The sequence below is a fragment of the Corythoichthys intestinalis genome, chromosome 9, assembly GCF_030265065.1.
Source record: "Corythoichthys intestinalis isolate RoL2023-P3 chromosome 9, ASM3026506v1, whole genome shotgun sequence".
Taxonomy (NCBI): Eukaryota; Metazoa; Chordata; class Actinopteri; order Syngnathiformes; family Syngnathidae; genus Corythoichthys; species Corythoichthys intestinalis.
In genome coordinates this window covers 13,756,128-13,783,233 of record NC_080403.1, presented here as the reverse complement: position 1 = coordinate 13,783,233, position 27,106 = coordinate 13,756,128, and the positions used below count along the sequence as shown (strand labels likewise).

General features: G+C 40.6%; 1 protein-coding gene across 3 annotated transcripts in view; it reads right to left on the bottom strand.

The window, feature by feature from the left end:
• The window catches only part of LOC130921426 (sodium-coupled neutral amino acid transporter 3-like), a 91,232-nt gene that overhangs the window by 44,559 nt on the left and 19,567 nt on the right, over positions 1 to 27,106 (bottom strand). For 2 of the 3 annotated variants that reach the window (XM_057845306.1, XM_057845305.1), the window contains 4 exons: positions 13,971 to 14,199; positions 13,491 to 13,523; positions 11,308 to 11,398; positions 11,111 to 11,226 (listed from right to left, as the gene is read on the bottom strand). In XM_057845306.1, coding sequence (XP_057701289.1) covers positions 11,111 to 11,226; positions 11,308 to 11,398; positions 13,491 to 13,523; positions 13,971 to 14,107 — 377 coding nt within the window. In that variant the 5' untranslated portion in view covers positions 14,108 to 14,199. The remainder of the gene's footprint in view (positions 1 to 11,110; positions 11,227 to 11,307; positions 11,399 to 13,490; positions 13,524 to 13,970; positions 14,200 to 27,106) is intronic. The other variant, XM_057845307.1, reaches the window with a different exon arrangement.

Sequence of the window (27,106 nt, the reverse complement as noted above, 5' to 3'; positions counted from 1 at the left end):
CTTCAAAGCGTCCTCATTCAACACCACTAACCGAGAAGCCATTTAAAACTGCATCACAAAGATTTTTGGAACGAATACGAGGCTGCTGCTAGCGCGAATGCTACAGCTAAACACACACACTAAGCTAAACTACGGGGCTTGTGACCATAGAGAGACCCTGCGGCATTCCCTGAGTCGGGTTGTTTAAGAATGCAGCCCAAAGCTGGTGGTAAACTCCCTCTAAGGCTAAACACTGGCAAGGAGACCGATAGTCGACAAGTGGCCGTCTTCCGACGGAGCTCGCCGCTATGGCCGGTTTGGCAGGCCGCCGACAGGGCGGGCAGGTGGGCCGAGCCCAATTGCCCGGTGGCGGGGACCTCCGGCAAACACCCCGGTTTCTCGAGCGTTCCTCCACGTCGTGCGGGAAGCGAGGCGCGCGCCTCCATCCAGAGCAGAGCCATGTCCCGAATACTAGCCGCGGCGGGCGGATATAATACCGGTACGAACGTAGCTGCCGCCGCCACTCATCTCCAGTTCAACTCATCGTGCAGTACGGCGGCTGGACGGACTGAAGGGCACAGGCGGGAAGGGATGCCGGTGTTGTCTCTTACTGCAACGTGACTGTGAATTACCGTGACGCCGACCTGCTTATATGCACATTCACACCCCTTTCCCGATTGACAGTGGATTAACCCTTTCGGACAAGATCGTAGATGGCACACAATTTAAATACGCTTAACCTAGCGAACGCTACTACAACTATGATCGGGGATGCCACGAGTTAACTTTCGGCTAATGTCGCTAGCTTATACTGTTCATTCCACAACAGTTGGAAGCTCTGCTTTGACAAAGTCATCAGTCATCTATCCAAAAATCACACTTACTTTTTGGCAAATCCTTGATCATAAGCAGACCGGTTAAGGAAGCAGGCGTCTTCGAAGTGTTTGCAGCAGAGAACACTACTCGATTATGGCGTGAAATTCATTCGCTTCGTGCGAACGAAAGATGTCCATTTACGTGCCCTGCTGTCCTTTGGCCACTCATACAACTTTTCGTTTGAGTGAGAACAAAACATCGCCACACACCGCCGTGGCATCGAGAAGCAATGCAACAAACAGTACTGTTCTATGGCGGACTTCCCTTGCACTTCTAGGTGTGCCGTAATTTCCGAAGATTGCCGAAGAAAAGCATTTTCGTTGTCAAGGGTGTTGCTATGGGTTAAACAAAGAATCTGGAAGGGTTGCGTTAAAAAAATAACGAAAATATGCTTATAACTGTTTAGACATTGATATTATTCAAAAAATGGTTGGCCAACCTTTCTTCCCATTACTGCTTTAAATCTAGTCACATAATTATCCCCATCTTGTTTTGAGTGTTAAAGACAAATTAACAGATGAATGCTCCAGATTTTTCCTCTTACTTGAAGTAAATATTGCCATTTGTTCTTATTAAGTCCATACATCTAAAAAAAAAAAAAATGGTAATTTTTCAGCTAAATCAAGAAAAAATGCTTTCAAATAATTTTTTGAACCATACCTATTCTTGAACATTTTTGAAAATTTCTGACGTTTTTTGAGGATTAAGTATAATAATTTATTGCTTAAAATTACGCTGTCAACCTTATAATTTCACTTATTTCCAATAGATTTACACTGAAAACAAGATGATTTAGCTAGTTTTAAGGAGTTGTGTATTTGCAGTGTAGTAATGTTATTGGGGCTGCAGCTATCGAATATTTTAGTAATCGGGTAATCGACTGAAAATTGTATCGATTAATCGAGTAATTGGATAAAATATATTTTTTTTTAGGTAAAGAGCAATTATATATACTGGTATATATATATATGGATATATAGATGAGAAAACAAGACTTTTCATGTAATATTGAACCATTTTTAGTCTATCAATGTCTTTATTTTCAATGTACATTGTTGAAAACAGCCAACAATTACATCTCAAATGTGACAAAAAAAAAGACTAGTTCACTGCTTTCACTCCAAATACTTTTAGATCTTATAAAAAAAAATGTATATTTCTTACCTAAAAATGTCATGACGCTTGATAGCACACATGACTTAAAAGCCTTCCGCAGGGATAACGTTAGTGAGCGAGTGACAGTAACGTTAATCTTATTTATGAGCGCTCAGAAGTGTACTGCTTCAAGACGGCGGCTGTTTCATTAACGCCGCCGAGTTGGTCATTTTGCATCTAGTTCTACGTACATGTGCTTTCTATGACACGCATCAGACGCTACCTGCTAGGCTGCTACCACCGTAGCAACATGCGGGCGTAGTTTTTAGCAACGTCGGCGCAGTTTGTAACGGCTGTCGGCTGCAGTAAGGTATTTTTTTATTGCTTCTTCCTCTACGCACGTGACGTCAGCGCGTTGTCCCGCATGAAAAGTACCTGTAGTCCGGGCAAAACGTGATGCTTAGAGCTGGCAAAATTAAACGATTCCTCGAGGTGAATAAAATTACTCAGATAAGTTTTTAAACTCGAGTTACTCAAGTTGCTCGAGTATTCGTTTCAGCTCTAAATGTTATATGTTAGGAATGGCTTACTTTTAAACACATTTTGGTGCAACTTAGGTATTTACTCTATAAGTAATTGTTGCCAAAAGTTTACCATTACACAATGTCAAACAATCTGTCTTTATTTAGATGTTGGAATTTACTACTTGTTCACATTTGATGTTGAAAAAAGGAGCAATAAATTATATTTTTGCACAGTAATATTTTCTCTTGTGTATACTTTAAAATTTTACATAAATCTTTTAATAGAATTATCGTCTTGACATTATCGATTATCGGTTGGAACGAGGAGGAAATTATCAGTTATCGGTATCGGTTGAAAAATGTATTATCGTGCATCACTAGGTAGAATCATTAGAGTGTAAAGTAAACCGAAACGCCAATGTTATACTGTATATTCAGGAAATTATTTAATTACGTTTTTAGAGATTAAATAAACGAACACACACATCATGACCTGTTCCTTGTCCAAACTGAATATTTAATATACCCTAAATAATTTGTATGTTATCTATGTAGTATAATGTTGGGTATTTTTTTTTCATCCATTGTTTTCTACAGTTTTAATCCTGTTAAAAGTTACACACGGGTTGGAGCCCTTCCCAGTTGACCAAAGGCGAAACACATTAATCCACCCTGGACTGGTCAATTGCTGGGAGCATCTGAATGAGGCATTGCCCAGGAATCGAGCCCATGCCAGCAGTGCTAAAGTCCGCTATATGAACCACTGGGCAAGAGTCACAGACACACACACACATCCACTGGGTTCATCCAGTCTACAAAGCAAAAAACCTGAGACCACACAACTCAGCTCAATATAAGAAGCTTGTTGTAACACGAGGGTAAATCCTCCAGACATGACTGCCTTGGAAAACACTTCAAATCATGTCATATAATGATTTAAGTAGGAGACAATTTTGATGGGATTAAAATGTGCTAAATATTGCTATAATGTTGCTTTATTACCTCATTCTTATTAAGGCCTAGTATCCTTGGATGAAGGCTAATAGGTATTTTGATCGCCAATAAAAGGCATGGATTCGGGATCACTGTGATCACACAGGAATTGGGTGATAATCAGGGGTTAATTTGGGTCTGATCCTCCTGGAACAGGATCCGGCACCTCTTGATTTTCGCTTCCCTGTGTTCCAGGACTTATTTGCGCAGATCCGGCACCTCTTCTGTGACATTAAAAAAAAAATGGAATTTTGCGGCATCTGGGGAGCAAGCAGCCAGGATCTAAACGTATTTTAACATGCCAAAAACACAGTTGCATTTACTGTGTTTTTTCAAAAAAAAGGAAAATGGTTCAAAACGAGTCAGAAAAGCAACAACAGGCGATGAGGGCAGCTGCAGTGATCATGCTAACGGGGAGGACTGTGTGCAGCAGGAGGCTAGCGCCGCAGCAGCTAGCCAGGTTCACGGACAGCCAGCCAACCAGCCAAGCCAGGACAGGAGGCTGCTACCGTGGCAGCAGCTGGTCAGGTTCAGCGCCACCCGGTAGTGACGGGATCTGTCGTTCACTTGAGTAAACGAATCCATTCCGGTTCGTTCAGTAAAACGATTCGTTCAAACGAATCGTTCAACGAATCGTTCGCCCCCCTCATCTCCCTCCCCACCCAAATGAATCGTTCGGTTAGTGAACGGGAAGTGACGTTGCCGAACGAATCACCAAAGACCGCTTCGCAGTATAACTGAACGGGAAGTGACATTGCTTGGTCCCTCCCTCTCTTGCACATTGACCACTCGTCGTAGTTTCAGAAATGAGTGACAGGCGATATCATTCTGCTCTCAGAGACAGCCTCGTCTCCCTCCCGCTGCTGCAAAAGCGAGGGAGGACTTCCGCGTCGTCTGTCCTAGTTCTATGGGCTCAAAGTCATGGCTCGTGCTTGCATTTCGAATTAGGACACGGTTAAACATTTTCCTTTTGAGGGGGAAGTCGGGGTTTGGGGTCGGGGGCGCACGGACTTTCTTTAGCATGATCTTGCTCACATATACAATGCTGCTGCTAACAGCCAACGCGGCATGCTTGCTGTCACGAAAATAAAAATAAATCGAAAGTTTAATTTCTAATTATGGAACGGCCAACACATCATATTAACCTCTCGCTCTGTTGTATTTTTGTTTTTTATTATTAAGATGATCGTTTTGAATTTTTGCACTGGTATTAATAAATAAAATAATCCGGTCAGCTCCCCTGTCGTCCCCGCATCTCAGATCGTCAAATGCTGACGAGAAATAATTGTTTGCTTTATGATTTCGCCTTTCTACTCTTATTAGTCTGTTAAGAAAAATGTAGACATATTGCGACATCTCCCGTGTCCGCGCGCTTTGTTTTTGGGGCGCTTGAGTAGCACATGATGGACGGATTGACATAATTTGTCAAACCAACCGACACCCTCTGACACGAAAAAAAAAAAAAACACTCGGAAAAAATTGACATGTATATACAGTTTCATTGCAAATCAGTATTATGGTGATCATACTAAATATTATTTTTTTTCTGTGCACATATGAGGTACATATCGCTGCCATGAAGCCTCCATATAGTGACAGTTCTCTGCCCGCTTCACTGCCGTCACGCGACCGCAGCTCAGGTTTTGCTTGCCTCGTAGCTACGTGTGTTTTAAATTACTGTAAATTTGATAGTATATCGTCATAGGCACAGTCCCGAGTCTGTTGAGAAAAGTAGAACACTAAACCATGCTCGCTAGATTTGTGTGGTGTTTTTGTCTTTTTGAGCAGCATTTGATAGGCTCCACGTTAACAAATATGTGACAAAGTCGTTTCCTTTCATTTTATGACTCGTTCACCGCATAGTCATTACTGGAAAGTCAAGTTAGCAGCAAGCTAGGTCAGGAACCGGAGGACCGAATCACTGAACGGGAAGTGACAAAACTCAGTCTTTCCCCCCTGCCTGCACGCTGGCTGCTTATTGGCCACACGTGGAAATGAGTGACATACGCCATGATTCTGTTTCCGCTCCCTCCCCTGCCCGCGATGAGGCTGGCGTCTGATTGGTCGTGTGCGATGTCAGAAGACGCTGCCGCTTGCTCAACGCCCTCCCACGCAGCGAACAAGCGCCACCAACTTCATAGAACGAATCAGTGCAGATGGTGATTAGTTCGGTCTCGTTCACCCAAACAATTCGTTCAAAAAGAACGAATCGTTCGCGACCGATACAACACTACCACCCGGAGTGGGGGCCAACTACAGCACCAGCAGTCAGCCAGGTGGACCACCAACAGCCGGAGCAACAGGCCAGTACACTGGCATCATCTAGCCTGGTAGAGCAGCCAGCGCAAAAGGCAGGAACTGCAACATCAGCTCGCTTACAGGAAGATTCAGAAGGAGAGGAGAGCACACTGAGCGAAGAAGAATGTGGGACATCCAGAGACAGGTCAGGGATCGGATGAACAACTGTTTGGACAGCAGCTCAGTTCAAGGTGAAGCAGACTCACTACCAGCACCACAAGATTTAAATCAGCATAAAATTTGTTCATAATGTGAGCTAATTTGCTGTCAAACTTAAGCTTTCTGATAATTTCATCTTTCACAGAAAGTAGTTCCTTTGCCTCTAATGTTACTCTAAACCAGGGGTCCCCAACAACCGGGCCGCGGACCGGTACCGGTCCGTGGCGCATTTGGTACCGGGCCGCGCAGAAATAATAAATAATTTATTAACGACTGCATTCTGGCCAATTGACTTTGGCCTGTGCCGCTTAACACACCAATATCCCTGTCTACTCTACATATACAACTACAGGATAGGAGGTCGTCATAGAAATGCATTGATTGGGCTTTTAGCACTAAATCTTGTTTGGTATTTCTATGCGCGCTTGGACTCGATAATAACGTATGACGTAGGTCGTCGCCAATCACATTTCTTCCCGGAAATAATTAGCCCCCACACTAGAATGACTGAATAACAGACGTCTTTTTACAGGGAAAAGGGAACCTGACGAGCCAGAAGATGTGCCTACAACTTCGAAGAAAACAAAATTTATGCTACTTCCCAATCACTAAAGACCCACGAAGTGCGAAGGAGTGAATTCGTGACCCGTATGTGAATAAACCGAGTTATTCGAGCATGTCTGTGGAACAGGAATATCAGCTTGTAGAGATCGCAAATCATGGCGACTTAAACGTACATTTGAGACAACAACTCTACTGAAGTTCTGGATTAAAGTCATTTCGGAATATCCTGACATCGCTAGGAGCGCGCTGAAAACTGTGCTACAATTTCCAACATCGTGTATTTGTGATGCTAGCTTCTCTCACTCTCCCATCTCGGGACCATCTCGTCTCAACGAAACAAACTCAGGCCTCCCACTGATTCAGCGGGTGAGTTGTATTTTTTTCCCTGCACTTAACACGACGGGGCTAAAAACAAATGCTGTTTTATTTTTGCTGTATTTTTCTGCCACACATTGCTGGTGTTCTGACAAAGTTGGCATGCGCGTAACGTAAAAAAGGACCGCAAATGCAGCGATTCCAAAGTACACACTACAAACTTTCTTTAAAGAAAGGTATATTAACTTACGTTTGCCATGTTAGGTGCACACAACAACTGCACGTAGCCCTCTCACTTAACGACTTCGCCGTGTCGTTAAGCATTAGTTAAGCACTTCCGTGTTGCACATGTATGTTTATGATGTAAACAGTTCTTTAGCACCACTGGATAACATTGAGAGTCCAACTGAATATAAAAGAGGGCTTTTTTCACCGCCACAAAAGCTTTGGGAGCAAAATTTTATAAGGTTGCAAAATTTGACAGGACACCGGTCCGTGAAAAAAAGATCCAAATCACACCGGTCCGTGGTGCAAAAAAGGTTGGGGACCCCTGCTCTAAACCATGTCCTAGCAACTGTAAACAACCTGCGGTCTTCACACTTAACCTCGCCGATGTTACGTTAATGCAATAAAATAGGCAACGCAGTTTTGAATTTTTTCAATGTATTTGCTTACATGGGCCTATACAATAATTACAACTTTGTTATTGGAATAAATTAATATAGAAGTATAATGAATTAACGGATAAATATGTTTGTAAACCACAGACTCAAGGCACGAATGTAACGGTGGAGTGATAAATTTGGTGATGAGGCCCTAGCCATGTATTAATCATCTAGCCAATTTATATCGTGATTAATACATGGCAACTGACCAATGAGACAGTTTCCTCAAACCCACCTGTTATTATAATAAATATTAAAAATGGGAGATTAGTGTTATTTGTTGTAATCTCTGATTTTTTTTATTTATTTTTTTTTTTATGTTTTACACGTTATACCTGTTGACAAACTAATTGCTGACTGTGTCCTGTAAATTCCATCTGTGGTTATGTGGGCAATTGCCCATGCTGTGCATAGTATAGCCTAAGTAATTGTAAATTGTTCTCATAACATTTATACCATGGAGCATGCCAAGTGGGCATTTGCGTGTTGTTTTCAGCACCATTTTCTGTGTATGGTCCGGGACCTTTGCGCATCTCGTCATCCCTGCGCTGTCATATCTACTTTGCGTTCCGGCACCTTTTAATTTACAAATCAAGCACTGGTGATAATGATTGGTGGCCCACCGAGTGGTAAACTGCTATGGTATTTTTTTTTTTTTTGTTATCATAATCAACACAATATCAAAGCAACAGCATCATACTATGAGATTTTGATATCATCACATCCTCAATAATCTCTGTAAGTGAAGTTATTGTCATTCACATTGGACTTTGTATGACTTAAAGTATCTAAAGCCTTTCACACTTGGCCCAGTGTTTCCAAATCAATTGTTGTCCTTATCTATGGAAAACCAATTAACACATAAGGTCTGAATACCCTTTTTAAGATAAGGATAGAAACATCCTCAAGACTCTTTATAGGCTGACTCAACTCTTTAACATGTTAACAGTTGAAATTTCTCAAGACAAAATGAAGTGTCAAATCATTGTTTTACCTCTGCTGAAAATCTATATGTTTATTTTCTAACTGAGAAATAGCAAGCACTTCACAATCTCACACCTTCCACTAGAGATGAAAAAAAAAACAGGAGTGAATAAAGTGTTGGGAACAGCATTGATGTTATCAGATATATTTTGAGAGAATATTTTGAGATGCTTCAACTGTAGCTGTAAACAAACATTTGAGAGCCACTTTCTTTACAGGTGTCATCTAGAATAAATCACATGCATCCTGAAATATTTGCATTAATACGTGGACATTACATTCATATTAGACTCTTCAGGGAGAAATAAAAGGAACACTGTTAGGAGCCTTGTTAATATAGTGGGGCAAATAAGTATTTAGTCAACCACCAACTGTGCATGTTCTGCTACTTGAAAAGATTAGAGAGGCATGTAATTGTCAACATGGATAAACCTCAACCATGACAGACAGAATGTGGGGAAAAAAACTGAAAATCACATTGTTTGATTTTTAAAGAATTTATTTTCAAATTAGAGTGGAAAATAAGTATTTGGTCACCTACAAACAAGCAAGATTTCTGGCTGTCAAAGAGGTCTAACATCTTCTAACGAGGTCTAACGAGGCTCCACTCAGTACCTGTATTAATGGCACCTCTTTTAACTCATTATCGGTATAAAAGACACCTGTCCACAATCTCAGTCAGTCACATTCCAAACTCCACTATGGCCAAGACCAAAGAGCTGTCAAAGGACACCAGAGACAAAATTGTAGGCCTTCACCAGGCTGGGAAGACTAAATTTGCAATAGGTAAAACGCTTGGTATAAAGAAATCAACTGTGGGAGCAATTATTAGAAAATGGAAGACATACAAGATCACTGATAATCTCCCTCGACCTGGGGCTCCATGCAAGATCTCACCTCGTGGCCTCAAAATGATAACAAGAACGGTGAGCAAAAATCCCAGAACCACGCGGGGGGACCAAGTGAATGACCTCCAGAGAGCTGGGACCACAGTAACAAAGGCTACTATCAGTAACACAATGCGTCGCGTTTTTGGAGGAGAAAGAATACTGAAATGCATCTGAAGAACACCATGCCCACTGTGAAGCATGGGGGTGGAAACATCATGCTTTGGGACTGTTTTTCTGCAAAGGGACCAGGACGACTGATCTGTGTAAAGGAAAGAATGAATGTGGCCATGTATTGAGAGATTTTGAGTGAAAATCTCCTTCCTTCAGCAAGACCAGTGAAGATGAGACATGGCTGGGTCTTTCAGCATGACAATGATCCCAAACACACAGCCGAGGCAACAAAGGAGTGGCTTCGTAAGAAGCATTTCAAGGTCCTGGAGTGGCCTATCCAGTCACCAGATCTCAACCACATAGAAAGTCTGTGGAGGGAGTTGAAAGTCCGTGTTGCCCAACGACAGCCCCAAAACATCACTACTCTAGAGGAGATCTGCATGGAGGAATGGGCCAAAACACCAATAACAGTGTGTGAATAGCTTGTGAAGAGTTACAGAAAACGTTTGGCCTCCGTTATTGCCAACAAAGGGTACATAACACAGTATTGAGATGAACTTTTGGTATTGACCAAATACTTATTTTCCACCATGATTTGCAAATAAATTCTTTAAAAACCAAACAATGTGATTTTCTGGGTTTTTTTCCACATTCTGTCTCTCATGGTTGAGGTTTACCCATGTTGACAATTACAGGCCTAGCTAATATTTTCAAGTGGGAGAACTTGCACAATTAGTGGTTGACTAAATACTTATTTGCCCCACTGTATATCTTTCAAACCGAAGGGGTAAAACCCACTGCTTTTCAGTACCTGGGCGCTGGTAACAAATTTATTCTGACAGACAGTCATGCTGCAGAGGCTTAGGGATGCTAAGCCTACTCACACACGGGCCACGTACACACACAGTAGAAAGCAGAGAATAATGTATACTGAAAAAAGTGTCTCTCAGGTCAGGAAACAAGCTATTTAATTGCGGAAGGCATATATTTAGCCTGGCTCAAAACAATCATTTATTGGGCTTTCAACAGGGGTGTATTTGCTCTCCATGTTGCGATTTGTAGTGTTATGGTAATATGAGCCCACGGTAATACCGTATAATCATATAGCCGAGGCACAGGAAGAACATGCAAACTCCCTTCAAAGGTTAAATGAGCGAAAATAGCTTCTGCTAACATTTTTTATTGAAAGAAAAAAAAATGAATGTGATGCATCCCACATCCAAAGCACAAGTGGTATTCTTTCTCTTTCTGTCCTCTCTACACAATTTGTTGTTTTTCATTATTTATTTATAACACGGCCAGTGTAGTATAATATTGGGTAGCAAGTATGCTCTCCTGTGGGGAATTTGCATGTATTTTTCAGTGTTTTTTATTCAACCGTCCAAAAACAATACTCAAAATTATCCAAGGGAGTGAATGTGCTATTTAGGCTATTTCTTATGATGATGCGCAGTCTAGAAACTGGATAAATGCATGGATTTTACCCATAAAAGCAGTCATCTTCTTTTTTTACTTGTATGGAAGTTCAAAATAATCTGATGTTAGTTTGATTATGGAACTGATTCATTTTATTTCAATTTTTTTTTTTTTTTTTTGGGGGGGGGGGGGGGGGAGTATAAAAATATGTAAAGAAAACTTTAATATGCAAACAACTTACAAAAAGAGAACGACTCCTGTGTTGGCCATCGCATACGCCAGTCCGAGGATTCCACTTCCCATTATTGCATTGCCCAAGTTGAAGACGGACATTCCAAATGATGTTTTTCCCTCAAACTAAAACAAAAATAAGAGCAATTCCATGTTATATCTCTATGCATTTATTGTGTATTGTACTTCAGACTCACATGACCTTACATCAGTAAATCGCGTTGTTTTGCTCTCGGCGCCTGATATGAACTCGTTTCCTTCTGGCTGGTTGGCCTCTGCATTTTCAGTCCTGTTGGGACTTCAATCAAAGAAGTATGAAGAGAGAAAAAAAATAGCAAAAATGCAAAGATGTGATATTAACTGCAAATAACTTGCTGAGCATATATTGATATAAGGTGCCTTAGATTCATTATGTACAGCTAGCAGGATAATAAAAGGTCTTATTATACTCTTAATGGCCACAAATTCAGCCCCATTTGCCTTTCTATAATGGAGTCCAATGAATAGTTACAGAATAATTTACTCTTATGCTTCGTAATCATAGTACTCTATTATGTTTGTAGTTGGACGCTGTGAAACTTAAAATGTCTACTCTGCTAAAGTGAAATATTTAATTAATACAAATGGTAAATACTAAAATTAGAATTACAATTAGTGTTGCACCGATACGATTTTTTGGCCCCGATGCTGATACCTGGTTGTGCAGTATCGGCCAATATCGATACCATTACGAGACCAATCCATTTGAAAAAAAATTATATATATATACAGTGTATCACAAAAGTGAGTACACCCCTCACATTTCTGCAGATATTTAAGTATATCTTTTCATGGGACAACACTGGCAAAATGACACTTTGACACAATGAAAAGTAGTCTGTGTGCAGCTTATATAATAGAGTTCATTTATTTTCCCCTCAAAATAACTCAAAATATAGCCATTAATATCTAAACCCCTGGCAACAAAAGTGAGTACACCCCTATGAAAAAATGTACATCCCTAAATGTCCAAATTGAGTACTGCTTGTCATTTTCCCTCCAAAATGTCATGTGACTCGTTACAGGAGTGCTGTCAGCATTGCTGCAGAGATTGAAGAGGTGGGGGGTCAGCCTGTTAGTGCTCAGACCATACACCGCACTCTACATCAAATTGGTGTGCATGGCTGTCACCCCAGGAGGAAGCCTCATGGTTCCAGTAATACAAAGTGAATCCAATAGAAATTTTTATGGTTGACAAATAATAATAATACTTTAATAATAATTGATCACAGCATTCTGTCTCTCCATAATACACCTGTCCTCATACACATTTTATATTTATATTTATTTAGATTTTATCCTTTATACTTGTAAGTCACTTTTGAGATTTTAACTTATCCTGCACAGTAACGGGGGATGCTCCACAATTTCATTGTATAACTGTATAATGACAACAAAAGGCTATTCTATTTTATTCTATTCTGAGTGGGGGTGCACTTGCACTTGCTCACGCGAAGCAGAGCGCGCTTACACGCCAGAAGAATACGCACAGATTCGAAGCATCCGAGCGAGTGAGCGAACTAGTGAGAAAGGAAAACACAGCTGCGAGCCTACGTGCATTTTTGACGATTGTAAAATATCTACAGAGGCAACGCCTGTATGTATCATCTTTTGTATTGTTGTTGTGTGTTTCCGCGATCGTACACTTAAAGCCAGTGGTATAGTTGTTTGGATGATGTGAGGACGCTAGCAAATGCACGCTAACCGTTTGTGAATGTCATAACTGTATTAGCAGCTAATCATCGCGGATTTGCGTTGTTGCGAACATGTTAGTTACTGAGGACGAAGTTCTTTGTTTAATTTCTATTTTTAGTTGTTGCATTCTTCAAGTTATGACATTATGATCAAAGGCAAAATAAAGTAAAAACATCAAACTGATGTCCTGCATCGTCATTTGGGAGTTCAGCTCGCTGTATAGCCAGGACTACTGAGCCGTAACGTATTGGTGAGGACAGTACAGATGCGTTCAACTGATGCCAGTAAATGGTTTTAGTGCCATATTTATTGGTACTCGCCGATACCGATACCACCATTTCGGGCCGGATCGGCGCCCCCTGCCAATACTGGTATCGGTGCAACATTAATTAAAATTACTGTAAAATGTACAATACATTGTCAAATTGTATTTAAGTTAGGAAAAAGGGTCTTGAGCTTGATCAAAATGCATTTTAACAGGATGGTGATCCAAATAAATGAAGGTAAGTCTAATAAATCAAAATGGAATCTAATGGAAACTCAATTTTTAGGGGTTTGAAATGGGAAGTCCTCCAGGCAGCCACCTTATGGTGATACTGACTCTGCTAACATTGATCGAAAAGAAAACACAATTGAAATCGTCAGCAGAAACGTACCTAACATTCTGGCCACTGTTGGGTGCCGTTTCTCTACAAGTATTGTAGAGTGGCCATCCATCACCCAATGAGTGCACAATTGGAAAATGATAATCAGTTATAATACAATAACAACAATGATGCGATGACATGATTGTCTATGACTGAAGGAGGGACGGCTTTTACATGCTGGAAAATGATTGCCAGACAACAGTGACAAGATAATTAGGTTTTTAGCTCAGGCAATTACGCAGTACTGTTTCTCCATCAGTGCGTAATGAGGAAGTTGGTGTCTTGCTTAAAGCCACATACACCAAGCAGTTGCATCACATTGGCTTTGTACTCTAAACCCTGCGGTTATAGGACAGTTACTATAGTAACTAGGCTGGAGGGATGATGACAGCGTTAGCCAACTAACCAGTGAGACCACTGATTGACACTGATGAATGATTGTTAATATGTTTTATATTGAGTGTTAGACAAATATTGTCTGCAACTCACGTTGGGCCATCATCCACAGGTGATGTTTTGGATGATGCAGTCGTCTCATCGACCGCATCGTGACCTTTCCCATTGGGAAGAGCGTTTGTTTCAGAGGGGGCTGTCTCCGCACTCTCAGCAGGCTTGTCCTCGCTCATGTCTTCTGCTGTCTTGGTGGCTATGTAAGGAAAACCTGCTTCACTTGTAGTCTTTCACTTGGAGATTAAGATTCTTACTTTCCACCGGGGACCTGTAAATGGGGATGAATAAGAAATAATAATGAAAAAATTAAGATAATCGTAAAATTAAATCGTACATCAATTCATTTTTATAGGGTTTACGTACAGTCATGGACGAAATTTTTGGCACCCCTGGAATTTTTCCAGAAAATACACAGTTTCTCTCAGACATTAACGCAATTGTTTCATAAATATGAATGCCTTTATTTTTTTATGTGCATTGGAAAAACACAAAAAGCTGAAGAAAAAAGCCAAAATATACACAATTTTACACAGAATGCAAAAAATGGGCTGGACAAAATTGTTGGCAGCCTCAACTCAATATTTGGTCATGCAACCTCTAGAAGAAATAAAAGTAAAAAAAAACTTCCTTTAACCATCAACAAGTATCGTTCACCTCTCAGATGGAATTTTGGACCACTCTTCTTTTGCGAACTCAAGGTCTCTCAGATTTGAAGGGTGCCTTCTTGCAACAGCTATTTTGAGATCCCTCCATACTAGGTTTTCAATGGGATTTAGATCCGGACACATTGATGGCCACCTCAGAATTCTCCAGCGCTTTGTCTCCAACCATTTCTTGGTGCTTTTTGAGGTACGTTTTGGGTCACTGTCCTGTTGGATCATCCTTTGACCTCTGATGCAGACCCAGTTTTCTGACACTACATCCTACATTGCCGCCCAAAACATTTCGATGCGTCTCCAGATTTCATGACTCCTTGCACACTGTCAAGGCACCCAGTGCCAGAAGCAGCAAAACTACCCCAATATATCATTGAACCTCCACCATGTTTGACTATAGGCACTGTGTTCTTTTCTTTATTGACCTATTTTTTTCTGGCATTCCATCTGGGAGGTGCCCGAAACATGTTGATAATTTTAGGAAGTGATTGCTTTCTGTTATATCTTCCAAATGATGTGCAACCAAATATTGAGGTGAGGGTGCCAACAATTTTGTCCAGCCTACTTTTAGTTTTGTCTAAAATTATGTCAACTTTGGCTTTTTTCCTCAGCTGTTTTGTGTTTTTCCAATGCACAACCAATAAATAAATACATTCATACTGAAAATATTTGTAATTGCTCGGGGTGCACGATATCCATTATTTTGAAACCGATACCGATATCGATAACTTCCTGCTCCTCAAGGCCGATACCGATACGATAACCAATAATATATATATAATTTTTCAATGTATATTCACCTGACTTTTTGAACACCAGTAGGTCAAAAATACTAGTGGTTGATACAGCTTAGATTTGCCTTTGACCGAACCAGAATTTTCATGATGACATGAACATTATTAAAATGAAAAAAACAAAGACAGTAACAAAACTTTGCATACTGGAAAAACAGTAGTGGAAACAGACGCACAAATCCCAATCCGACACCGTGCCAAAAATATTATTAAAAGGGCCAATAATATATTATGTTATCGGATTTATTGGGATGACGTCATAATTCCTATTATCGGACCGATAATTATCGTGCACCTCTAGTAATTGCACTAATTTCTGTGATAAAATGCTATATATCTGGAAAAATTCCAGGGGTGCCAATAATTTCGTCCATGACTGTAAATTAAAACGTATTCAGGCCAATGAACAATACAAAGTAATGTAGTGGACCAATGAACTTAACATATATTTTTAGTAGACTGCCAGTGTACCTGGAAAAAAAAAACACCAACAAGGGGAGAAAATGCTTTCTAGTCGAGATTTAAACCCTGAACCTTAGAACCAGGAGGGAGATGTGCTGGGCATCAACAACAACTGGGCCACGTGCTTCCTTGGTAATTTTGTTGTCTTTTTACGGAATGATATTATATACATTACTATGTACATTATTTAAAACTAATCCAAACTCAAGTTCATCAGCATCCTAGAATGCATTGTGTTCAAGTAATTCAAATCAATCTGTGTTCCGTGAACTTGAACTCACTGAAAGTGAAGTTTTCAGGCCAGTAAAAACTCTAGATTAGGTTTGTCAGGGACAATAGGAAAAAAGACAGTCTTTTCCCAGAATAAAGAGTGAGTGAAGAACGGCATTGAATAGATCTTTTGACAAATGGCAATCATAATTGACATATCAACTGACAGGTCTAGGTCGAGCGGAAGGAGGGACTTTCTTTTAAGTGTGACACACTTGGCTATTTTCTGGGAGTCGTGTGGTGCTGTCTTAGACGACCGGCTGGCTCAGAATGGCGCTTGTGACATGTTTCTCCTGGATGGCTAAGACCAAAGGCCCCCCAGCTGGCTGGCACTGAATGATCCTTTTGCTGTACTGCATAAGCACCCTTGAAAACTAGAAGGGAGAGCACGCTGGTTGCCACACACACGCAAATGCCGTGCAGATATAAAGAGAGGAACCAGCTCGGACCAGCTACAAACCGGTTTCGGCTGTCGTTTTTTTTTTTTTTTTCATTTTGCTTGACACTTCTTCCTCGGTCCCCCTTGTTTATTGAGGAGCGTTCAACGTAGCAACAATGCAAGGGTTTTCTGTAGGACCATTCTTGGCAACCACTCAGCTGTCTTTGCTATCCCTCCAGGGTTCTTCCGCTCCAAAGCCTCCCCTCTAATGTAGGTTTTTGTGATATTAGCACACCAAACACGATGAGAGGTGAATACACCTAGACTTCATCTATCATTCTTGTGAAGCTCTCTTACCGAGCATGTTGCCGTGAGCTTCGCTGCATAGCCAGCCTCTCGTGACTCTGGCTAAACCCAGGCAACGTGGTTGGGCAGCAAAGCACAGTGCACAATGGCACATGTTGTGCCGTTTCCTGGGAACAGGTTGGGTAACAGTGGCACTATTGTGCCAGGGCATCATTATACCGCCGGGGCCCCCTTGGCTTCAGTTTGCTGGGCCACTCTAGAGAGTGGAGAGAAAAAAAATCTAATTGAAAAGACGCCACCTTGGATTCAGCAAATGCCACGGTCCTTTCTCTGTGTGCAGCTGTAGCAGAATTGCTGACGGCAGCGATGGCCCGTACACATTCGACAAATGACCGCACAGAACCGCACTGCCACTCACAGGGTCTACAAATCTCAAGAAGACTAAGGGTAGGCCATTCAAGGACAATAGACGATGGGCTGTCTGGCTGCACGAGTGCCACCTCAGTGGCCTCAGGCGGCATGGTGACAAACCGTACAGCATATTGGTGAGAATCATTGCTCCTACGATCATTGTGTTCGATACTGACCAAAGGCTACAGAGAGTTTGTGATCCTGTTGCTTACCCACTCAGTTTGAATAAGTGGCATCCGAAGTAAATATTGAAACATACAGCAGTGATAGGGAAGCCAATAAAATGTGTATTTTTAGTTTTGGTTATTTACCAAGTTAATTACAAAATACCAATTACGAAGTTATAGCTAACAGGGAACTCAGGCAACTGGGAGGATTCACAAGCGATTGGTAATTAGCATGAATAATGCTTGACAGGTAAGCATCTTAGTTCTTTTAGATTTAGATTAAAAAAAATCGCTAACAAGGCCTGCACAAAATATTGTTTGAACATCGCCATCGCAACATGCGCATGCGCAATAGTCTCATCGCAGCATGTGCCATTGTATTTTTGTTTTTTACTTTTGTTTATCTTCCAAGTGGATTCTTTTTTAATACAACGATCTTCATCATTCACAGATAAACCTCTTTAGCCTGGATTAAATGGTGATATATTCATACTAGGGATGTCCCGATCGCATATTTTTGCACCTGAGTCTAGGTCACCTGATTTTTAAAATCTGCCAATACTGAGTCCCGATCCGGAAAAAAAGTGTTTTTTTTGCTTAGATGCTCACGCTGTCGAGAGCAGCCTCTCACACAATGAATGAACACACACTTCAGAATGTGTACCAAGCTTAACGATGATTAACACATTTGTGCCTTTGATTGTAGATTTACCGAGGTGTCTCTGGCCAGATCGAAGTGAGAAACCTGTCAACTATGGTTAAGTACCAAACGCCAGCTGCACTGGTGACTAAGAAAAACAGTTTGGTCACACTGCCTTTTAGGAGGGCGCCTAAGACGCTGTACGAGCATGGAGCAGAAAACCATTAATATATTTTTTTAATTAAAATCAAGATCCCTTTCCGATCCTCTGACAAATGGCGCGATCGACCAAATTTCCAATAATTTGATCAGATCGGGACTTCTCTAATAAACACAATGTGGTCATAGTGAGTCGACCAAAGTCTTCCCAAACAGAGCTAATCAAGTCATGTGAAAATACTTCAAGTTTTAATATTGCAACTCATATCAAAATATATATTGCAATATAGCGCAAAACCCCCAAGAATCGCAATGTCAGTCATAGACTTCATAATATATTGACGGGACACGGGACTAATTAATAGGGGGCCTATCCAGGGGTGAAAGTGGGCCAGAACGGTCAGGAACGCAGTTCCACTATAAGATTCAGGGCCAGAACGTAGTTTAGGTATAAGGTTCAGGGGCGGAATGCTATTCCGAGATAAGATTCAGGGCCGGAATGCTGTTCCGGAACACGGTGCTTTGATTCCGAAAATATGACAGCAACTGTCAAAACACTATGTAAAAAAAAAAATGCTAAGCTGCCACACATGCATTTCAGCTCCAAGAAGAAAACAATCTACCAACATCAGATTTACATACACAAGTGTTAACAACAAGCATAATAAAGTGCTTGTGTAGCGTAATCCGTTTCCACCGATAATTAGTATTGATTTTATTCTACGGACGGCATGGAGTTTTCCCCAGCTGCTGCAGTTATCTGAGTCTGACGATGAAGAGTCACATCAATGTGCGAATGCACACAGCAAAGCTGGACCTGTACTCATTTATCCGTTCAATTGGGTGTGATCAGCCGAGATGGTTAGCCCTGATTGGTTCAAATGTGCATGTTTTCTGGAACAGCAAAAAAAAAAAAAAAAGCTTGTTGAATTGATGCGACAAAAAAGGGCAATGCAACATAAAATGGATCCAATCCTTAACAGCACTGAAAGAGTTGAGGCTTATTTATCATATTTAGTTTTATTTGCTCTGATGGTCATTTGTACTTATTTTTCTGAATGTACCGTATTGGCCCAAAAATAAGACGGCCCTGATTAGAAGATGACCCCCTCTTTTTCAAGACTGAAGTTTGAAAAAAAGACTTTTTGAACACCAAATTAATTTTTATAAAGAAAATAATTACAGTACATCTGAAACAAATGATTATAACAATATATTTGAGAGAAAAAGCATGTTATTTTGCCTCATTGAAATCTTAATATCTGAACATTTAAATATGTAAACTAAAGTGCCATCACATTCGTAAATCAATGGCTTCTGGTTTTTGAAATGTAAATAAACCAATCTTTTGTGATAAAACAACTAAATTGCAATAACTGCATGAACCATCAAAGTGAAGTCTAAATGTAACTGTAGTCTTGAAACAAATCTGAATAAGGAAAAACATTGCAATAAAAAATTGCAAACTGGCTAAACTTGAGAGAAGCTGAGATCTGTCATGACAGAACATAGCTTCAATGATATATGGCACCATCTAGCGTCGTGAATGGGTATAATGTCTAAACTGCGAATGTAAGACGACACCCTTTTTTTCAGTTTTATTTCAATGCAAAAAACACCGTCTTATATTCGGGCCGATACAGTGTGTTACTTTAAAAAATGTAAATGTTTACATTAACTTCAATTTTAATATATATCCTTAAGTAGTTAAAATTGAGATTTGACATTTAGTATGTGAGGAAATGAGGGAAAATAAAAATTAGGAGATGGAGGTTGGGGTTATTGCTGTTTTTGCTAACTTTTACTTTGCAAATCATTGAAAATTTTAAATTTTGAATGAAAAATAAAGAAAGAAAATTTCTGGCTCCGTGGCGACCTTCACGTCGGGGAGTTCCGGCAAGAAATTCTAGCCACTTTCACCCCTGGGCCTATCTCCGTCAAAGCTGACCGAGTGGAAACACAGACAAAGAGCTTTTTATGTTGAAAATTCTTGTGACTAAATGCTTAAATCCCTGAATTCCTTATAGATATGGACGTAAAACAGTTTTGATTCTTGGTTAAAAGCTGAAAAAATGGGCAGTTAGCATTTATTTTAAGTAAATATGTCGAATGTGCAGCTAGTCTTTAAGCCACTGTAGCGCCGCCTTATCACCACAAAGGGCTTTTTACGTTGAAAATTCTTGTGAATAAATGCTTAAATCCCCGAGTTCTTTATAGATATGGATGTACAACAGTCTTGATTCTTGGTCAAAAGCAAAAAAAAAATGGGCAGTTAGCATTTATTTACGTAAATATTGAGAATTATGACGCCAATGCCATAGAGGTTCATTTCTCCCATTGATTTTTTTTCACAACGTTTCAAAATGCATGCATGGTACGAAAAATATAATAATTACCTAGACTCCTCAAACAAATCACTCCTGAGACAATCCTTCCTGTTTGTATGCGGTACAGCTTTCGTACTTTTTCAACCTAAATCCGGCGTTGGATCGTTGCATGTCTTTGAGAATAACTGCGACCGACTTTGACCGACTGAAGTGGAGTGTGGAGCGGCCCCCTCCTTGAAGGCTTGGCGCAGTGTCTGGGGAATTTGTCCCGTCAATATCATTATGAAGTCTTTGTGTCAGTTTTTCCAATATCGTTCAGCCCTGCTATTAACATAGAAGCTGTAGCAACGTCACCTAGTTTATAATTCACGTTACATTCAATACACATCTTGCACAGCTGTGCCTTTTGTTGGAAATTCAGGGGGAGGGCTTTGTGAAGTAAGGTTACATTCAAACACTGCTGGCAGATTAAATACTAAAAACTCCCTCTTGAATACAATGATTAGTCTCCCAAAAAATCTTATAGGCTGACACACCAGCAAACAAAAATGTTCAAGGAAAGTGGATGCACAGATTCATTGGGAATCTTGTGGATGAGCATTTAATTGTTATGTTACTATAAGCCTACAGTATATACATAACAAGCTTAGCTAAATGACGAGATACATATAAATAAATAAATTATGATCATCTCTCAGCACATTAGTGGTTGGAATCACTTGTCTGAGGAATAAAGCCTGTTGTTGTTTTTGTTGTTGTTGTTTTTTCAACTAATGAAAATGTAATAACTCTATGTGGCCAAATGTCTTTATGTTTTAAAGACAGTTGACCACTCAATGCACTACATTATGTCATGTTTTTTCTCTTCATGGAAATCACTGGTCTATGTCCTCATGCTATGATGCCATATTTTTGAGAGCCATCCTGCCTGCATACCTGTGGTGAAAACACTAAACACAACAGGGTGTAGTGTACTGAAGTGAATTGTATCGCTTGGCAGAACATGACTACATATAGTAATGGCCCAGCCATGTTTTAGCCACAGTTTATTGTAAACGAGAAAAATGACGACATACAGTATTGTATGTTAGCGATGAGGCCACTATGTAGGGGTACAGTGGAAAAAAACAAGCTTCATTTCTTTATCATCCTCCCGTATTGAAAAGGGGAAATGCTGTTGATCCGTTCAGGCGTCACCTCACCATTTTTATTGTAATTAATTGCTATTTTCGAGTATATTCGTCAGTTGTAATCCAAACATTCACTGTCATTGATGCATTCTCTGGTCAGTTAAGTTTTTCAATGTGGAAGGGCTGGGACAAATTCAGACACTAGTCCATTGAGAAATTCAAGCTTCAAAACAACTACTGATGCAAAAAGGCCAATAGATGGTAATGGATACCTGGTATATGCCTAGAGGGTAATATTGTGATATTGTTTGTCTATGTGTAAATATAAATATAAATAATAAATAATAATAATAATAATAAATATCTGTTGCCTAAATTGTCAACAATCAAACTATCAATGCTAATGATTAGTCTGTCAACACAGTTCATTGCATGCTAGTGGGGTATTTTTTAAGGCAAAGTTGTTTGTTTGTTTGTTTGTTTGATCGTTCGGTCGGTCAGTCGGTCGGTTGGTTGTCTTAAATGTACAGCATGCAATTATCTTTTTTTATGTTTAATGTGATAACCAATTTCAACTGAGAGTGACATTTGCAGGTAAAAATTTCTTTAAAGAATTATTCAGCATCTGGCATCTGCCATACTGTTTTCAGTGTTTTCTGTGAAGTAAGTTGAGTTAACTTCAGCTTCTCGATACTACACTTACATATTTCTTGTTTTCGCTCCTAAATCAAAGAGGAGAAAAGAGCTTAATGTCAGCTCGGATTTTGAAAAATACGAGTTAGGTCATTCCTATCACAAGGCACCTTTATATGGCAAAGTACAGACATTTAACCACTAACCCTAAAAATATATAAAAGAACTTGAGAAAACTATTTTCTAAGCAGTTTTACTCTATGTAGATGATTAAAATGCAAACCTCTCATTCAGTGATTTTTTTTTTTTTAAGAAGCCAAAATATGTGCACACTTCACATCTGCAGGAACTTGTTGCAAAGACAATTAATTCCCTAGCAAAAAGCAAAGGATTCTCTTTCTCGTTCTCTCTTGCGCACTGATGCTTTTCTTTTCTAAATGCGTCATAGAGCACTGCAGAACACGGACAGCCTGACAGGATGAGGATAAATCTTTGTCAGTTGTGGATTTGTGTCTCACAAGTCTTAGGAGAAAGAATATCACTTGAAAAATTTTATAGGAAAACATGAAATGGGAGATTAAAATGAGTAGTTGATATATAAAAATGTCTCATTATCCAGTTATTTTATCATAGCTGTTGATGGGTGAGTAAAAAACACATTGTTGTAGTCTTTGTGGGAGCAGTAAATTAGTCTTTTAATGGCAACAGGAGAGAGACTATGTTTATTTGAGCCCCCCTCCAAATCAGCACCTCACTTTGCCAAAACAAGTTGAGCTTCGATTTCGTCCGCTCTGACGCAAGTCTTTGTCCTGAGAGACGTCAGCTCCGGAGCAGTTTTGTTGATTGTTATTCCTAAAGTGATACCTGAACAGGCTGTGACTGTGCACTCTGATTCATCCTCTTGAACGGTATGTGCGTATTTATTTTTCTCAGAGAAGGATGAAATGTTCAACATAGTTCTGTAAGTCACAACTTGATGATTTTCCCACTGGAACTACGAAATCTTAATTGTTTCCCTCGTGCATCTTTCAAAATCTTTATCCGCCGAAGTGCATCCCCAACAAGATGTAATTTGTTTTGTTTTTAGTAACAAATGAAAGAATGGCAAAAATACAACGGACAAATAAAGCACTACATTAATTATATTTTTTGAACGGAGCAACTAATGCAAATCACAGTACGCTTAGAAAGAGATTTTCAGCAGATTAAGTGATTAATCATGGTCAGTATTTTACTGATGGGCCGCTAATAGATCTGTCAGAGAACATTTTATTGCAATATTCTTGGTTGAAACCGGAAATCGGATTCGGAAGGATCTGGCATGAAATTAGGATAAAACCTCTAAGACTGTTCAATACGTTCATGCTTGTGTACAAAAATAGCTACAGTGGAGTGAATAGTTGACGACATAGCACAAAGCATCGTTTAAGTGTTGCCACATGCATCAATGAACACAGCAGCTGTCTGAACTAGGCATGTGCCTGTATGATATTCTGATGGTATAACCTTAAACCAAAACATCATGGTTTCACAGTATTACGGTATTGCAATTACAGCTCTAAAATGTGTTACTTTGAGATATCTGGGTTTAAAAAAAAACTTTTTTCCATTGAACAAAACATATTAGCAAATTGGAACATAAGTATAATGTTAAATTAAATACGTTAAAAAAACATATTTTTAAATGAAATTAAAATTAAAATAAATGCAGTCCTTTAAGTGAGGCTAAACCCACAGCCGCAGCTCAACATTATTACCATCAGAACAAAAATAATTGAATTATTTTCCATCAAAAGCATGTGTGTATGATTCATATCATGTTTACATTATACACACACTTTCTTGCTCAACACAGACAGTTGCCAGAGAGAAAAAACACCACGTTTTCCACCGTTAAACACACTAGACACGCTTGGAGTTAACTCTCGTAGGTGGTGAAAAACGTTCATGACAGCGTTTACTAGCCTTTAATTTTGTAAAAAATGCGAAATCATATTGGATGTATTGCCTCCTCAGCAGCCACCCTTCACAAACATGTTTTACATGTTGGTTGGCCCTCCTCCTCTAAACCGCGGCCGTCTTTAACTTTTCTGTGGCCGAAGTATTCCAATGCGAGAGAGTTCGTTTTCTTCGATGGGGAAAAACAGTTTGAGAGTTTCACCTCCTCCAGCTATCGTGTAGCATAGCTGACTTACTGACACTGAGGAACAACCGGCGGAGGAGGGTTGAGCCTTGGAACTGCAAGTGATGGATTTCTCCATGCATTTTTGGGACATAAAAAAAAATAGCTGGTTGAAGTGGCTGGGGAGAGGGAAGTCTAGGATTCCTCGCTAAAGCTGCTGCCTCTGCGACCCGACCACGGACTCAGTGGTAGATGATGATGATGATGATGATGATTAAAAAATAGCTAATACTTTAGGCAGGGTATGATTAAAAAAAATTGAGGTTTTGAAACCTTGATGTTTTCATACCACGGTATCCCTATAAAGTTTAAACCGGTAATCAGCACATGTCTAGACTCTGAACTAAAAGTAGTAAACAAGCTGCAATGGCTTCAGACCTGAATGTTCTTGTAATTCTTCACTCTGACCATGATTATAAATGATGATGACATAAAGGGTAGAGATGTTCAGATTTATAAATTTCCCCCACAGAGAACAAATTTAAACTACTGGAAGAACCAAGGATATGAAATAACGGTAAATTAACAATTCTGGAGACAGTCTTGATGCTGTCCATTCCGATCTGTTGCTGTTGTTGATCAGTAGGGTACTCTGTGGAGGTTTAGCAGAGGTTACTTTGAAGCCATCTATCCTTGCAGGACCATTTTATTGGTCTGGATTTTCCTTTGTAACATTCATAGTTACTTTTTTCCAGCAGTCCAAGTTTGGTAATTATAGTATATATCTATGTATACGTATATAAATATATTTATGTATATGTGTGTACATATATATATATATATATATATATAGAGAGAGAGAGAGAGAGAGAGAGAGAGAGAGAGAGAGAGAGAGAGAGAGAGAGAGAGAGAGAGAGAGAGAGAGAGAGAGAGAGAGAGAGAGAGAGACAGACAGACAGACAGACAGACAGACAGACAGACAGACAGACAGACAGACAGACAGCAGCTGGATAGCTCAGTAGTACTAGCGACAGACAGCTGGATAGCTCAGTGGTAATAGCGCTGACGTTGGTACGGGAGGTCGGGACACCAGGGGAGCCAAGCACCAACTACTGGTGGACAGGGCAGTCGCCAGTCGCCAGGGACTGCAAAGCTAGGAGCACCAACCTGTGCACTGCCTGGATTGACTACAAGAAAGCCTATGACTCAATGCCACACACATGGATACTGGAATGCTTGAAGCTGTATAACATCAACAGGACAGTAAAGACCTTCCTCCAGAACTCGATGGGGACAACTCTAGAAGCCAACTCGAAGCCAGTTGCACATGTCAGCATCAAATGCGGTATCTACCAAGGAGATGCTCTGTCACCCCTGCTGTTCTGCATAGGCCTAAACACCCTCAGCCAGATCATCACCAAGAGTGGTTTCGGGTACCGGTTCCGAAGTGGAACAACCATCAGTCACCTCCTGCACATGGATGACATCAAGCTGTATGCCAAGAACGAGCGTGACATCGACTCCCTGATCCACCTCAAGAGAATATACAGCAATGACATCGGGATGTCATTCGGACTAGATAAGTGTGGGCGAATGGTATCCAGAAGAGGGAAGGTGATCTCAACTGAAGGGGCTGAAATACCTGAAGGCAACATAACAGATGTGCAGGACAGCTACCTGGGGATCCCACAGGCAAATGGAAACCATGAGGAAGCAACTACAAGGTCTGCCACAACCAAATACCTACAGAGGGTGAGGCAGGTCCTCAAGAGTCAGCTGAATGGCAAGAATAAGATCCAGGCCATTAACAGCTATGCCCTACCAGTAATCAGATACCCTGCTGGCGTCGTATCCTGGCCACTGAGGAAGAGACTAAAGAGATGCAGGCTACCGACATCAAGACAAGGAAGCTCCTTACAATGCACGGAGGGTTTCACCCTAAGTCCAGCATCCTGAGGCTCTACACAAAGCGGTAAGAGGGAGGCCGAGGACTAGTGAGCATCAGAGCCACGATCCAGGAGGAAACTACATCCCTCCAAGAGTACATCATGAAAATGCCCCCCAGTGATGACCTGCTCGGTGAATGCCTCAGGCAACAGAAGCCCATTAAGGAGGAGGACCCTGAGGAGCTATCATGGATGGACAAGCCCCTGCATGATGTGTACCACCGACAAATCGAGGAGGTTGCTGACATGGGAAAAACATACCAGTGGCTGGAAAAGGCCGGACTGAAAGACAACACGGAGGCACTGATCATGGCAGCACAAGAACAGGCCCTTAACACAAGAGCAATAGAGGCAGGGGTCTATCACACCAGACAGGACCCTAGGTGCAGGCTATGCAAAGAGGCCCCTGAGACAGTCCAGCACATCACAGCAGGGTGTAAGATGCTAGCAGGCAAGGCATACATGGAACGACATAACCAGGTTGCAGGCATAGTGTACAGGAACATCTGTGCTGAGTACGGACTGGAGACCCCAGAGTCAAGGTGGGCGACACCTTCGAAGGTGGTCGAGAACAACCAAGCCAAGATCCTGTGGGACTTCCAAATCCAGACAGACAAACTGGTGATGGCCAACCAGCCTGACATAGTGGTGGTGGATAAACATCAGAAGACAGCAGTAGTGATAGATGTAGCAATCCCGAGCGATAGCAACATCAGGAAAAAGAACATGAAAAGCTGGAGAAATATATATAGGGTTGAAGGAAGAGTTGGAGA